Below are 13,969 nucleotides of genomic sequence, written 5' to 3' on the forward strand. Positions count from 1 at the left end.
TCAATTGTTTATGGTACATAGTCATTTAGACAAACATAACATGAATCCATTGTTACCATGTTTCACTCAGGTGTACATGTACATGTAAATGGGTACCCATCTAACCAGAGCAGTACATATTTTGTTGCTAGGTATTACTACATGCAGGTAAAGAGAAGTGTCATAAAGCATAACAAGTGCTCTATAAACAGGAACCAATATTTTATTTTGAAAATTCCTGATACATGTTGAGTAATGGTCATTCCCTTTGTCATTCTGGAAAGTATTTGTTCTTCATGTATTTTTTTTTCATCATGACTTGACACTGAAAGTTGTTTCTCAATATGTTAATGTAAGGGAAGAAAATACTTGTAGATGTCGGGAGATAAATGTGTTTTTTGCCTCTATTCACTGCTAAATAAATACATTGTACCATTGTAGGTATAGATTTGAACTGGACATGTAAGTATTTTGTTCCATTGTGAAAAAATATTCTAATTGTGCACTATCGGAGGATTGAGATTAAGTAGTTCACAATTTTGTAAATACCATGATTAGTAATTGAAATGTATTCACGTTTAAGTTTATGTTTTATGCTGTACAAATGTGGGTATCTGGCAATTCTTGTTTTTGTCATCAACGTAATGGAGGGAAAATATTGTTAAAAATATAATTAAATCATCAAATCATCAAAGGCAAGTAGCAAGGAAGTTGATTTATGTCTGGTTTCCATGCCTTGTATGAATCAATGATGGATTTTCTCCCTCTAACAGTACACAATGATATTGAACATTTGAAAGTCATTGTATGAATTAATTCTCTGTATTGCTAGTACAGTAGACTTATACTTGTTCAAAATCTGTTGGGGCAGTTTAATAGATTTGGTATTAAGGAATGAGTTTGATCATTGTTATGAAAAAAACAAAAACAAAACTGCCTGGAAATTTCCTTTAAGAGCCAGAAAAGTGTACCTCATCATGAATACAATTTATTTTTCTTACAATGAATCTACTTCATACTATGCATTACGTCTACTGCCCCCCCCCCCCCCACCCCATTGTCAAAACTTCCTGTGATTTTGCAATGTATTTGAGATACATGTAGTTAAAAGATGATTAAAAATATTGATTGAATATGGAAATTTTGGCTTATCTATCTTGACACCTGTTCAAATTGTGTTTTAATGTAAATTAATTTATTGGATTGTTTGTGTGTGTGTGTATGCACTGTATATATATATATATAGAGAGAGAGAGAGAGAGAGAGAGAGAGAGAGAGGGGGGGGGGGCAGACATACAGCCAGAGAGAGAGAGAGGGTGAAGTTTTCAGTATAAGTGTGGGGGGTGCTATATTTGTGATGGGATACCGAAGGATGGTTCAAGTTGTGTAGTAAGTGATGAATACTGGTAGTCAAAATGCATTGAAACCATGATTATACTCATTAAAAGATGTGCATCCTCATGTGCACACATTGATATCCCCCCAAACAAATAAAAACAAAAATGAATAAATACATAAATAAAAGTACCACAGTCTACCAAAGTCCCCATTATCTCCTGACCCCCCCCCCCCTCTTTTCCACTTCTCTCCCCTCTCTATTAATCTCTCTCTTTATGTATCTCTATTTATTTTCAAGATTGTTTTTGTTTGTTGTTTAACCAAAGGGGGAAGTCCATCCTGAATAGAAGCAGAAAAAAGTTACATTGTGGAGTTGTCGAGTTGTGTTTCATTAATCACACCTTCAAAAATTGATAACTTGCTTACTTTCAAAACTTGCTGAAAACTTTCACTGTCGTCTTCCTTTCATTTTTCTGACTTTATTTAAACTAAAATATTTGTTAGGATGGACTTAACCTTTAAATAAAGAAAAATATAACACCAACCATTCCAAGACAGACTTGGGTGTTATTCCCTGGGTGAAACAAAACCTCCAAGTCCAATAAAATCCTGTGGAACCCATTAGCACAACACAGATCTCAAGATTTGAACACAAGAGGGCGCTGTAACTTTTTTAAATTAGCATAATTAATTAATGTGCAACTTATTGCACTGACGAGTTATCAATTGTTATTCAATGATTTTTGTTCTATTGAGTAACAAAAATTTAGGTATATACAAGAGTTGAGGCACGAAAATGAAAAATAAGCCACATATTTGATCTATGGCCCGCGGTCTAATAGTTGTTGCTCTTCAAACATCACATTTGGTTATTTAGCAACCAAAATTTCCATCCCATAAAAGGTGATTTTAATACCAATTTCATTAATCATTTACATCCCCCTACTATATAACAGAAGGTCTGGTAAAGCACAAACCTGAATACATCAATACAGGACATCCATTCTTACCAGGCGTCAGATTAAGTCTTGTATCACTCGTACTTCAAGAACTTCAAGCTCATGTAGACGGTATCCCAGTGAAGCAACACAAACACATCATTGCAATACACTGCCATTAAATAGGGAGCATAACACCAACACCTTCCCATCAACACATTATCAGACATGTTAACTCAATTAGTAAGATGGCTCAGTGAACCTTAACAAAAGCACTAACCCCCCATTGAATATGGAGCAGAACACCAACACCTTACCATCAACACATTATCAGACACCTTAACTCAAGTAGTAAAGTGGCACAGTGAACCTAGCACAAGCACTTACACCACCATTGAATATGGATCATAGCACCAACACCTTCACATCAACACATTATCGGACACGTTAACGCAAGTAGTAAGGTGGCACAGTGAACCTAACACAAACACCAACACTAACACTAATACTAACACTGACTGCTACAAATAAATCTTACCAGACGTCAGATTTGCTGTTGTATCCCTCGTGCTTGAGAACCTCTGGGCTCATGTAGTAAGGCGTCCCAGTGAATGTGCTGGCCATGTCGGTGGTCCCCATCAGCACCCTTGAGATTCCAAAGTCACCAATCTTGATCATGTTCTTCTTCAGGAAGATGTTTCTGGTCTTCAGATCTCTATGTAGTACTCTCCTACAGGTAAGAATAAGGATTTGATTTTTGTTTCTTACGCCATAATTTGTTCAAAGTGTTTGACATTTGGTAGCAAATGCCAACCTTGACATAAATTTACACATATAATCAACCAGGGGAAAGATATTTCTTTGTTGTTGGTGTTGTTGTTGTATATATTGGGCAAATGCAAATACGGTCAAACCTGTCTATAGCGACCGCCCAAGGGAAACACAAAAAGTGGTCTTTGTAGACAGCTTCATTTTCATTTAGTACATGTTTCAATGAATTCCGTTTTCGTCAGAAACAAAAATGTGGTCTTTGTAGACAGATGGTCATTAAAGCAGGTTTGACTGTATTAGCCACTTCAGGTATCACCAGATACCTGTTATCAGCAGTACCTGTATTACGAGAGTCATAAACAGACCAATTAAATTGGTTTGCTGCTGCTCAGATGATGTTAAATACCAGGTACCTCTGTTTAATTCAGAAGAAAAGTAACAAAGCACAGAAATACACACATGATTATTCAGATTTTATTCAGAAGCATAAAAAAAAGTAAGCAGTTTATTATTATTTTACAAAAGAGATAGATACAGCTCGATCAAGTGCACGTTCAATTTCGCCAATATGATTCTAAAATTTAAGCATTTTAAATAAAATATAAAAAGAAGAATTCATCCTACCTTTTATGCATGTGTTGTACAGCTAAAGCTAGCTGAACAAACCAATCCATGATGACATTCTGATCAAATTTCTTCCCTGCTTTCTTCCATGCTGTAATCTTATCATCCAAGTCTCCTCCCTAAATAACAAACAAATTGAAATTATTTTTCTGAAAATAATTAACACATTCTAACGTCAATAATAATGTTGTTTTTTCTTAAAAGCACTATTTCAAGTCAATGGACAAAATGGTAAATGTACATTTGTAGAACTTTTGAAAAGAGCCAATTTACTTTTAACAAAAAAGACGTAAAAAATTAAAGTTTTAATAGATCCGTTCCATCTGCTTGTAAACTTAACTACTTTGTGAATAAAGATGACGAGCATGTTACATCATGTATTTTTCAGCAAAACCAACATAAAAGGCAATTTATTGATATATATGATAACTTCAAAATAATTCTATCCTTGTCATCTTTTTCAAACATTGCTTGAAAATAGTGTGTTCCTGCTGCCCTACTCGTACAAAAGAACTCTATCCAAAATGCAGAAATAATTGTCATTTCCTGTGACAAAGATGAACATGACTATGAGATGGTTTAATTGCTACCAATGATGATTTCAAGCGGATCACAGGCTCCGAAATCTTCTTTGGCAAAACCACGTCCTTCATTTTAAAGCCTATCTGCACTAGTTTGGCCAGGAGGGATTAGACCTCCCTACACGGTCACTGACAGGTGGTTATCTCATCAACTCAGCTCTCAATTAACATTAGAAAAAGGGGATCATGGGGGACCAACAGGCACCAATTAGGCATTGTTTGTTATATAGAGGGTGCAAGTAGCTATAAGTAGTGCAGTCCCGCTTTAATTATAAAGAATTTGAAATGAAACCTTACCTCACAGTATTCTGTGATAATACAGAAGAACTCTCCATCAAGGAAGCTATCGTAGAATTTGACAATGTTTGGATGATGGAGCTTGGAGAGGAGCTTGGCTTCGTGCATGGCGTCTACCGTTTCATCTGGTGCCAAGTCTCCACAGGAGATCTCTTTTAATACTTTCCTGAAGATTGAAAGGAACGGGACGGAAAAGGAGAGTAGAGATTGAAAGAAGCATAGACATATAAAATGAGAGAGAAACACAGAGAAAGAGAAATACAGACAAGAGACGGATGGAGACCAATGAACATAAATTGAGAGACAGGTAGAAAGAGAAAAAAGAAATAAAGAGAGAGAGAGAGAGAGAGAAAAAAAAATGGGTGATTATTCATGATATCACCTCAATCTTTTTTAATTACATGAACTATGATTTTCTATCAAACATTTTAACGGATATATTGTATAGATTCTATTATTTAAGATTCCATATGAATTTGGTTGCAGTCTGTTTCATCATCCAAAATGTGCAGCTCAAGATTATGCATACCTTGAGGTTGAAATCATTTGCTACTTCTGGCCTTTCTTATTGACCTAACCAGGGTACTGCACTAACTGTCCTTTGGCAAGACATCAATCTACATTTGCCTCACTCATCCCAGGATGGTGACGTAAATGGGGACCTGGTAGGAATTAATTCCTTGAAACGCTAGAGCACCGCAATGGTAGCCATGCTAAAGCCGGAGTAGTAATTTAAGAGCGCCATGATGAGTGTCAAGTTTTACAGACATGAACACTATACAAGAACCCACTATTTATTATGAAAAAGGTACATGTATAGCCCTAAATGTTCATTTTGTGAATAGAAAATGTCCACTTACCATTCTTCTTCGCCTTTGTCAGGATTGGCCTTCATGTCAAACACCAGGAACGCTGTGCCAAAGTTACCACTACCAAGTTTCTTCTCTACTCGATAGCGATTGGCAAGGATCCTATGGTCACTCTTGTCCTCCTTCGGTTTCTTGACCCCTCTTGCTGGCGGCATGATGAAGGCTGGTTACTACTGGTCAAGTGATACCTACAGGTATCATAAAGGTACCTGTTAGGGTTAGTGAAATAAAATTTAAAATGTTAAATCTACATTGACATTGTTGGGCATTTCAAGTGCATAATTCGAATTTTATTGCATATTGGTGACTTTTTATTTTCAATTTGTTTTCATATTTTAAAATGTTGAAATTATCCTCTTTCATGAACATTATCATAAAGACAACTTATATTGTCATACATATGGCAGATTTTTTTTCAAGACAAATGCACACAATACATTATTACAGGGAATGAAGAAGAATTACACACAAAACTCGCGCATACGCAATGCGCTCTTCTGTTCGCTCAAGCCCGACTGATGTCATTTTTCATTCATAAAAGTGCTAGCGTCACGATGCTCATAGTTGATTGGGTGTTTACTCATTTCATTTGCATATTTTCCCACAATGTTAAACCTATGAGTGCGATGATTTCTGCCTGCGACTTCTCGAATACGTTGATATCAAACTCGTTATATTTCCATCCCGACTTCGATTTTTGAACAATTTTTTTCACCATCGGTATCATCGATATTTCTAGGTATATATATTTCAAATATAGATATAGATATTTCAAAATCGTATGGTGGTTCTTTGTTTCGGTAAGTCATATTTTTTGATGATTTCGTCAGAAGTTTTTGTAAAGGATATGTATGTGTAGGTTGAAGTGTGTGTAAAGCTACGTGCAAATTGTAATTGAGCGACATAAGTGTGTAGAGAGCGACATCGTTGAAACCATATACACTGAATGTGTTTTTGGTCGCCAATTTTCGCTAGGTGTTTGAGTTTAGTGCAGGGCCCCGCTCCCACAACACGGCCGCTACAATACACTGCGCACAGTGTAGCGAATCGCCCATGCCTCGCAGCTAGCAGACAAGCGAGGGTCGCGCGATCAGCCAATCAGCAGCGCGTATTTCCGTTCACTGAGGTGGATAGGGGATTCTTCTACGTGCAGGGCTGTCAATTTTGGGAAACTGCTTCGCCTTCGAGGGAGATCGTATGCAATTCTTTGTTTGCTCAAAGCGGGGGGGGGGGGGGGGGGGGGGGGGGGGGGGGGGGGGGGGGTAGTGAGCATTAAAAATAATTTGTTTTTGTTTTTTTAACTCAACACCCCTCCCCCTGCCCCCTTGAGCAAAAAAGAATTGCATATTGGTACGCTGGTTCATTTTACATGTTTGCAGTTTGGTGGGAGGTTTTTTTAATAAACTGGGAAGTGGGAGATTCTAGTTTCTACATCATTGGCGGGAGAGCGGGAGGAAGGGCAAGAGCGTGGTGGCGGAAGTCTCCCGATACAAGCTGGTGGATGGGACGGCAGGCCGCAGGAGAATGAACGTGGTGGCATGAGACTCTGTCCAAACATTTTAAACTTTAGATCTCAATTTGATGTCCACGCATATGTCACCATTCACCAATACAGACAAACTGACATGATAATAATGCATTTTGCTTGCTTTGTGCATGTTGTATAATCTACTTTAAGTAGGCCTAGATCTATACTCTAAAGAAGACAACAATCTATCACATGCATATGCACACCACACAAACAATTAACAGTCAACCAAATAACACACATGCCAAAATTGAAGGTTGAACATGTTGTTGGGGAATTTATCAACCGAGCCCGAGGCTAGACACTTTCATGGTCTTTCAAAAAGTATTACCTAGAACAAATGAAATGTCAAAACCAGGTCTGCAGGATGTTTCAGTTCTGTAATCAAGCCTGTCATCAGCTAACCATCCAGCAAAATATCAGTCATCCTCAATTTTTCGGGTTGTCAGTCAGTTTCATGTAGCTGTGTGGGCTGCCATGTTTACCAAGCTATTTCCGCGCGTGCGGTGAAGAAGCTGTGGCGCGCGGTAGTGCGTTGTTTGACTTTGTCGTATGTTTTATGTTGTGGATCAACGCGCACACATGGATATAATTGATAGTGATATCGCCAGTCTCGGTATTTCTGCTGCCGCGCCGCAGCACCGATCTACCCGGTTGTCGAGTACGAGTGGGCTAGCCTCCCGCTAAGTAGCTTGCTGTTCCCGCTGCGCTTGAGGATTTCCATGGCTTGAGCTGGGAGTGTGCAGTGGTGGTGCAATATAGTGGAGGGTGAGTCAGCCTCGGCCTCGGTGACAAAATTGCCCAGAAGGCCAGAACTACCAAGAACTATAGAAAATGATGGCACCTGCTGACAATTTGAGACTAGCATAACGCTGATTAACGCAGATTCAGGGTATGTCACGACTAAGTGATAATTTTATGGTGGCTAATTTCAAAAAGAGTGCAGTGCAGTGTGATGTGATATAGTCTAGATCTATGAGTCAGTTACCAATTCAATCAGTGCAGCTATGGTCTGGAGTATGGATGTTAATATTTGATACCAAATAATGTTCAAAATACAAAAGTTAAATGCCATATTAGAAACGTGTTGTTTGACGATTTGAATTAATGGGGTTATGGGAGTATACTTTGATGACTTCATTGAAATAAAGCCAGACCAAAATGCTTTGCTCTGGTCTTTGGGAAACTGCTTTTAGGGAGGTTGTACGCAAATTTTTGTTTTGCTCAACGGAAGTGACGTAGACTAAGCGGGGGGGGGGGGGGGGGGGGGGGGGGGGGTGGGGGGGGGGGGTAAGAGCGGGAGGACTGGCGTGCTGCGGGAATCTCCCGCTACAAGCTATTGGGACGGCGGGAGAATGAGAGTGGTGGCGTGAGACTCCTTCCAAATGCGGGAGGGTTGACAGCCCTGCATAATCTGTTCTTATAATATAGACTAGATCTAAGATTTATTTTGATATTCTGTTGCATTATTGGGAATTTATAGGCAGGAAAAATGCTTTCCGGTCAACCGTCAAGATTTCTACAGTATAATTCACAAAGCTACTAATGTGATGGAATTTAAAGTAAAGTTTGATTTGTTTCTGTTGATGAGAATATCATTCCTCATTTCAATCGATGATATTGGCAATAAACAAGTGAGAATTTCCTTCTTTTGTGTTGACACAAAACCACAACAAACAGAAGTATTGATGCAAAGGAATTCAATCGATCGATGAACAGGCTCTGTCCTACCAACATCGATGGATTAAAGTAAGTAAAGTAAAGTAAAGTAGATACCAATCACAGGTTAACTTTGTATTTTAGGAGAACCTACATGTATACTAAGTACAAATCTATATATTAATTCTAAATTATTGATAAAACCTGTAATTATAATAGAGTCAAAAATATTTGTAGTAAACCGAATGTAACATAACTAACTTTCTTTTTCCCCCTCTCAGTTGACGTTTGCGCATACTACTTCTGTTGCCTTTGGTGCACACACGGACCTAAACATGGGTGTCAGGGGCCTGACTACTCTGGTAGAGAATCACTCCAAGAAACTCTTCAAGGAAATCACCCTCCAGGACACCAAGCTTGTCATAGATGGCTTCGGACTCCTGTGGTACCTGCTTTCCCAAACTCACAATGAAGACCGTATGTCACATGGTGGGGAGTACGAGCTGCTTCGATCCAAGATCCAGGACTTCTTCCAGAACCTCCTCAAGTGCAACTGCACCCCTTATGTGGTCTTTGACGGGAGCTTTGACTTAGATGATAAGAAGCATAGAACCATGCTGTCTAGGTTTAAGGATAAGATCAGGATGGCCGGAGAGGCCCTTCGTGGAGGAGACGGTCTCTTGATGCCTCCTCTGAGTATCCTCATAATGAAGCAGATTTTGACCGAGATGAATGTGGGCTTTGCCTTCAGTCAGTTTGAAGCAGACAGAGAGATAGCCGTTCTTGCTAACCATTGGCGCTGTCCGGTCCTAGGAAAAGACAGCGACTTCTTGGTAATGGACATCATTGGAGGCTACCTTCCTTTGACATCGCTCAAGTGGAAAGCTGTTCAGAAATCCAGAGGAGGAAAATGTTACATTGTGGGTCAGATATATCAAGTCAACACCTTCTGTAACTTCTTCCATGTGAAGAAGGAACTGCTGCCTCTCTTTGCCACGCTGGGTGGAAATGACTATGTTGATCCTGACCTCCTGAACTCATTTTTGTCTAGCCAGGTGAATGGCAAGTGTGGTGGCAGTGGCAGTAGACGTCAGATGGAGTTGGAGCACCTCCTTGGCTGGCTGAGTGAACAAAAATCAAGTGCCAGTGCTTTGAAAGAGGTGTGGAAATCTCTTCCAAATAAGAAGGGTTTGGAAAGCTTGTTTGAAGCTTCGATGGAAATGTACAGGACCAGACATGACTCTAGCAGCCTTCTGCCTTACTTCGAAGGACAAGGACTTCCAAAAGACTTCCAATCAAAGTCCCAACTGTGCTCTGTCATAGGGACACCAGTTTGGGTGGCTAAAGCTCACCAGGCAGGTTCATTTGGGAACCTACTGATCAATATTCTGAGCAAGAGTTACTGTTTCTCTAGTGTCCAAGTGGAAAATCCAAGACAGCCTAGTGCATGGCTGCCATCAGAGTTTTTGTTTTCAGTGGTATCTGGTATTGTGCTTGCTGGCAAGTTACATGTACATGTACAAGGGAATAATTCTAAAGGAACAAATACCAGTACCTGCAATGTGTACATTAGAAACGGGGATAGCTTCAAGAAAAAGAAGGTTTCAACATTGCACATGTTGGAGGGGTACGGGGCGCTTCCTGCATTGGCCGCGATTCCATCACTCCCAGAGACAGACAGGCAAAAACTGTTGCTTTGGGTTCTTGCACCAAGTCTTACAACAAGCATGGACCTTATCTCATTCCCTGCTGACTTCCAGCTAGCTCTTCTTGTGATGCTACACTGGATGAACTCTGAACATGCCCACTACAACGAGCTCCACGTCATTGCGTTGCTTGTAGGATGGGTCTACCTCTACACCCAAAGACAGCACAAGAGATGCAAAGATGGAGGACAGTCTGCACTCCAAGATCAGGGCACAGGCTCGCCCGGTTCAGAGGAATCTAGGACTGAATCCAAAGCGTTGCATACCAGCCTTAGCCACCACCAAGGACATTTAAGAAAGAGGAAACCTGATCCCGTTGTTTCTCACAGCTTCTCTCAATGGCAGCAGTGCCTCGTCTATGGCATCCACTTCAACGAACTGCTTCAATGTCCAATGCCGAACTGCCCCGATGCCTCTGTACTCTTCAATGGCCTTGTCATGCACAGCCTGTACACGGCGCTTCGCGAAGCATCAGGGAAGGAACCCCTCCAGAGGTGGGCAGCAGGGATGTTCTTCAAAGGCGCTCCCGTGCCATGTCGGCTCTTTATTTCCATGCATGACTTCATCACTTCCAAGGCCAGGAAGGATGGTCAGAAGAAGGCTCCCAAAGGCCCCGCTGAGCAGAAACAACCCAACCAATCATCCAGGAAGTCCAGGTCAAGAGGTGGTCGGAAGCAGAAGAGACAGCAACAACAGCAGAAGGCAAGGCCAAGGAACGAGGATCTAGTCAGTGAAGAGTCAGACTCTGACCAAGGCTGGAGTGCAAACAACAGATTTGCTGTACTCCAATAACATTGAATAGGTTTGCGAAATTTGGTCATCCTTTAATGCCACACAAAGTTATGCCAAAAAACTCGCTGTTTAAAGTGAATGTAGGCAATTGTAGATCTCTGTTGTAAGTTTGGATCAACTTTCTTGTTGAAAGTAGAAATGTGCAATCAAGTAGGTACCTTGGATATTCTGTTTGTTTGTTCATTTGATTTTCCTTTTTTTTCCTTTTTTCTTTTTTTTAAATAAATTTTATCTGTCCCTTTTTTCCTCTTAACCATTTGACCATTCATATTTTAATACAGAGATCATCATTATTGCTAGGGAAATATATTTTGTATTGCTACTGCACAGCATTTCCTTGTTTTGTAATAATGAGAAGAATGGATTGGCTATGGATATTAGATACATTTCCATGAATATGGTTTCGTATGTTTCAAGCAAGCACCGGCATAGACTATTCCTAATGCTGTCTTCCAAGTTCTTTGAAGAACTGTCTAGCTATCCTGTGTTTATACACTTGACTTTATCCCTGATCTGCCATTAATTTTTTTTGTTTTAATGTGAAAAGCTCTTTTACACTTGTTTTGATTATGTTACTCGTTTGCCAACATGTATTTGTATACCGTACATTAGTTGATACTAGTTTGAAGATGTGAGTCATCTTTTACTACTCTGCTTTGTTTTCCCCAACTATAGTTCCTGATGAGACAGCATATACACGTAATGTGAATGACCTCCATGTAAATGTACATGTTCTGTACATGTAGCCAGTGAAAAAAATACACGGGGGCTCAGGGCGAAATAGCCCCGAAATGCCCAAAAGAGCCCCCGAAAATCAGAAAAGAGCCCCTTTAATTTGCATAGACTTCAATGCAAAACAAATTTTAGAATGTTATTTTCATGCAGGCAAGGTTGAAAAGTAGCCCCGAAAAATAAATATTAATTTTTTCCCTGCATGTAGCTATGATACATGTTCGGACTATTATTAAGTCCAGTGGTTACTTTCACTACCTATTACATAATTTACATTTCTGTTAAAGTCTTTTGACTCAATTAGTTCCGTTCCTGTTATTATCTGGTAAATCATTTATTTTACCATAACCAAAACCCATAATTAAGATACTGCTTTGTTGCTGCTGTGTCCGATAGGCACACACATTTTTTTTTTTTTTTTAATGTTTAACTTAGTGTTTCTGGGTTATTTTGGTGCCTTTTTATAGTTATCTGCATTTTGTTTTTGTTTTTAATGTTACACTTAGTGTTTTCTGGGTTATTTTGGTGCCTAATTTATATTTTATATTACCCTCCCATTGATATTTGAATGTTGATTTAAATACTACCTGTATTTACATTATATGTTAAATTTGTATTGATATTATTTGTTGTCTCACCTTTTACTTCCAAGTTGGCTATTGCAATCTAAAATGAGGTAAAGTGGACATGTTAATCATCATAAAGTGGACATTATATGGACAGTATGAATAACGACATTTCGTTGTTTTTTCGGTGCAAGAAACACAAACACAAACCAATGATGTTGTTTGTTTTTATACTATTTCCTAAAGAATTTTTCAAATTCACATAAGTGCATCTATAAATCCTATATCAGGAATATAAAAACTGTTCTTGCCATCATATTATGCATATATTCTTATATTCTAATAATCAGAAGAAGAGCAATTTTTCTCATTGATACATGTATGTACATGAATGTTATGCACATAATGGAGATTTGTATATCATTCAAAGTGATCAAGGAAATATGGAATGGGGTAATGCTCTCACATTTGGTAATATTCATCTATCTATGTTTTTAATACAAGCGTACAATTGTACTTTAAGGTCAAATGGTAAATGTGTTGGAAAATGTAGATGAACAAAATCATCACATTATATCCCTGCTTGTTATGTGCTACATACACAATAGGAAAAGACAGACTCCAGGAATTATAAATGTTATTAAGTGAAACTTTGTATAAAATCACAGAAAGAAAAAATTTGAAATTGCTTAAATGTTTATGCTAAAGATTACTTAGAGAAGTGAAATATCCCATGTTAACCTTTATAAAAGAAAGAGAAAAAAAATCATATTGTCTGAAATTAAGTATAAGGTCATGGCCATTACAAGCTTCTCATGACTTTTTTCCCCATGAACATCTATCACTTTCTTTTATTTGCAGATAGTTTTTGGTCCTGAATGTATGCATTATATTGTCTTTCAACTGATTATAGTAGAGATAGTAAAGTTAAAACAAAAAGAGATTATATTGACATGAAATGTTTAAATTGTTTTTTAAAAGTTCTATTTATGTACCCTTTGTAATATAAAGTATGAACAAGTATGCAATATAATAACCATATGCTATATTCATATCAATTTTAAATGAATGTGTCATACTATTGTTATTATTTTGTCAAATGCTTTAAACACTGATTTTGGAATAAGTTATAGAACTACATATAATCATCCCTCCCCCCCCCCATAAAAAAATGAAGCGTTCAAATAATTCATTGAAAATAATTGGATATTCTTTTACAATATTTATGGATTGCTCCGATTCATCTCATCAGTAACTCATAATTTTTACATGGGAGTGTTTCAGTTGGAACCTGTTACATCGGGGAATTTTAAAATTGATCCCCATCAGTATTTTACATCGATGTCATCTCAGTTTCCAGCATCAAAGCTCAATAGGTAGTCTACTTTCTGATACCTTGGTCACGCTGACAAAACCACCCCAGTCCCACCACTTACTAAACAAAACGTTACATTACTCCCAGTGGCAAAGAATTCTTGAATATTGAATTTGTTGCACCAAACAGCTTCATTGATAGCTGTGCAGGATGAAATGAAGGCAATAGTGTGTGAGTGTGTGCAAGAAAAAGAAGCCAGACATTGTGAAGGCTA

General features: G+C 38.5%; 2 protein-coding genes across 4 annotated transcripts; one reads left to right on the plus strand and one right to left on the minus strand.

Moving 5' to 3' along the window:
* Window positions 1-2,789: 2,789 nt before the first annotated feature.
* Window positions 2,790-7,420, minus strand: LOC115920276 (serine/threonine-protein kinase Nek11-like). 2 transcript variants are annotated; one of them, XM_030975720.1, is made up of 5 exons: window positions 7,257-7,420; window positions 5,389-5,585; window positions 4,529-4,694; window positions 3,651-3,769; window positions 2,790-2,985 (listed from the first exon to the last, which is right to left on the minus strand). In XM_030975720.1, exons 2-5 carry the CDS (start codon window positions 5,550-5,552, stop codon window positions 2,790-2,792), a joined length of 645 nt encoding a protein of 214 aa, XP_030831580.1. In that variant the 5' UTR covers window positions 5,553-5,585; window positions 7,257-7,420. The 2 variants fall into 2 exon arrangements, with proteins under 2 accessions (XP_030831580.1, XP_030831579.1); XM_030975719.1 differs by having other exon boundaries at window positions 5,389-5,606.
* Window positions 7,421-7,515: 95 nt separating this feature from the next.
* Window positions 7,516-11,823, plus strand: LOC105442498 (protein asteroid homolog 1-like). 2 transcript variants are annotated; one of them, XM_030975717.1, is made up of 2 exons: window positions 7,516-7,693; window positions 8,866-11,823. In XM_030975717.1, the coding sequence occupies exon 2, from the start codon at window positions 8,920-8,922 to the stop codon at window positions 11,080-11,082; it is 2,163 nt and encodes a 720-aa protein (XP_030831577.1). In that variant the 5' UTR covers window positions 7,516-7,693; window positions 8,866-8,919; the 3' UTR covers window positions 11,083-11,823. The 2 variants fall into 2 exon arrangements, with proteins under 2 accessions (XP_030831577.1, XP_030831578.1); XM_030975718.1 differs by lacking the exon at window positions 7,516-7,693 and adding an exon at window positions 7,808-7,817.
* The last annotated feature ends 2,146 nt before the right edge of the window (window positions 11,824-13,969 follow it).

This window comes from Strongylocentrotus purpuratus, unplaced genomic scaffold, assembly GCF_000002235.5.
Source record: "Strongylocentrotus purpuratus isolate Spur 01 unplaced genomic scaffold, Spur_5.0 spur5_scaffold_8, whole genome shotgun sequence".
In the NCBI taxonomy this organism is placed as follows: domain Eukaryota; kingdom Metazoa; phylum Echinodermata; class Echinoidea; order Camarodonta; family Strongylocentrotidae; genus Strongylocentrotus; species Strongylocentrotus purpuratus.

Excerpts from the sequence above, each read along its gene's own strand:
- LOC115920276 (XM_030975720.1), bottom strand. The coding sequence starts at position 5,552 with ATGCCGCCAGCAAGAGGGGTCAAGAAACCGAAGGAGGACAAGAGTGAC. Across the intron at positions 4,695-5,388 it reads GACAAAGGCGAAGAAGAATG|GAAAGTATTAAAAGAGATCT; the intron begins GTAAGTGGACAT and ends TTCAATCTTCAG. Across the intron at positions 3,770-4,528 it reads TTATCACAGAATACTGTGAG|GGAGGAGACTTGGATGATAA; the intron begins GTAAGGTTTCAT and ends TTTGTTATTTAG.
- LOC105442498 (XM_030975717.1), top strand. The coding sequence starts at position 8,920 with ATGGGTGTCAGGGGCCTGACTACTCTGGTAGAGAATCACTCCAAGAAA.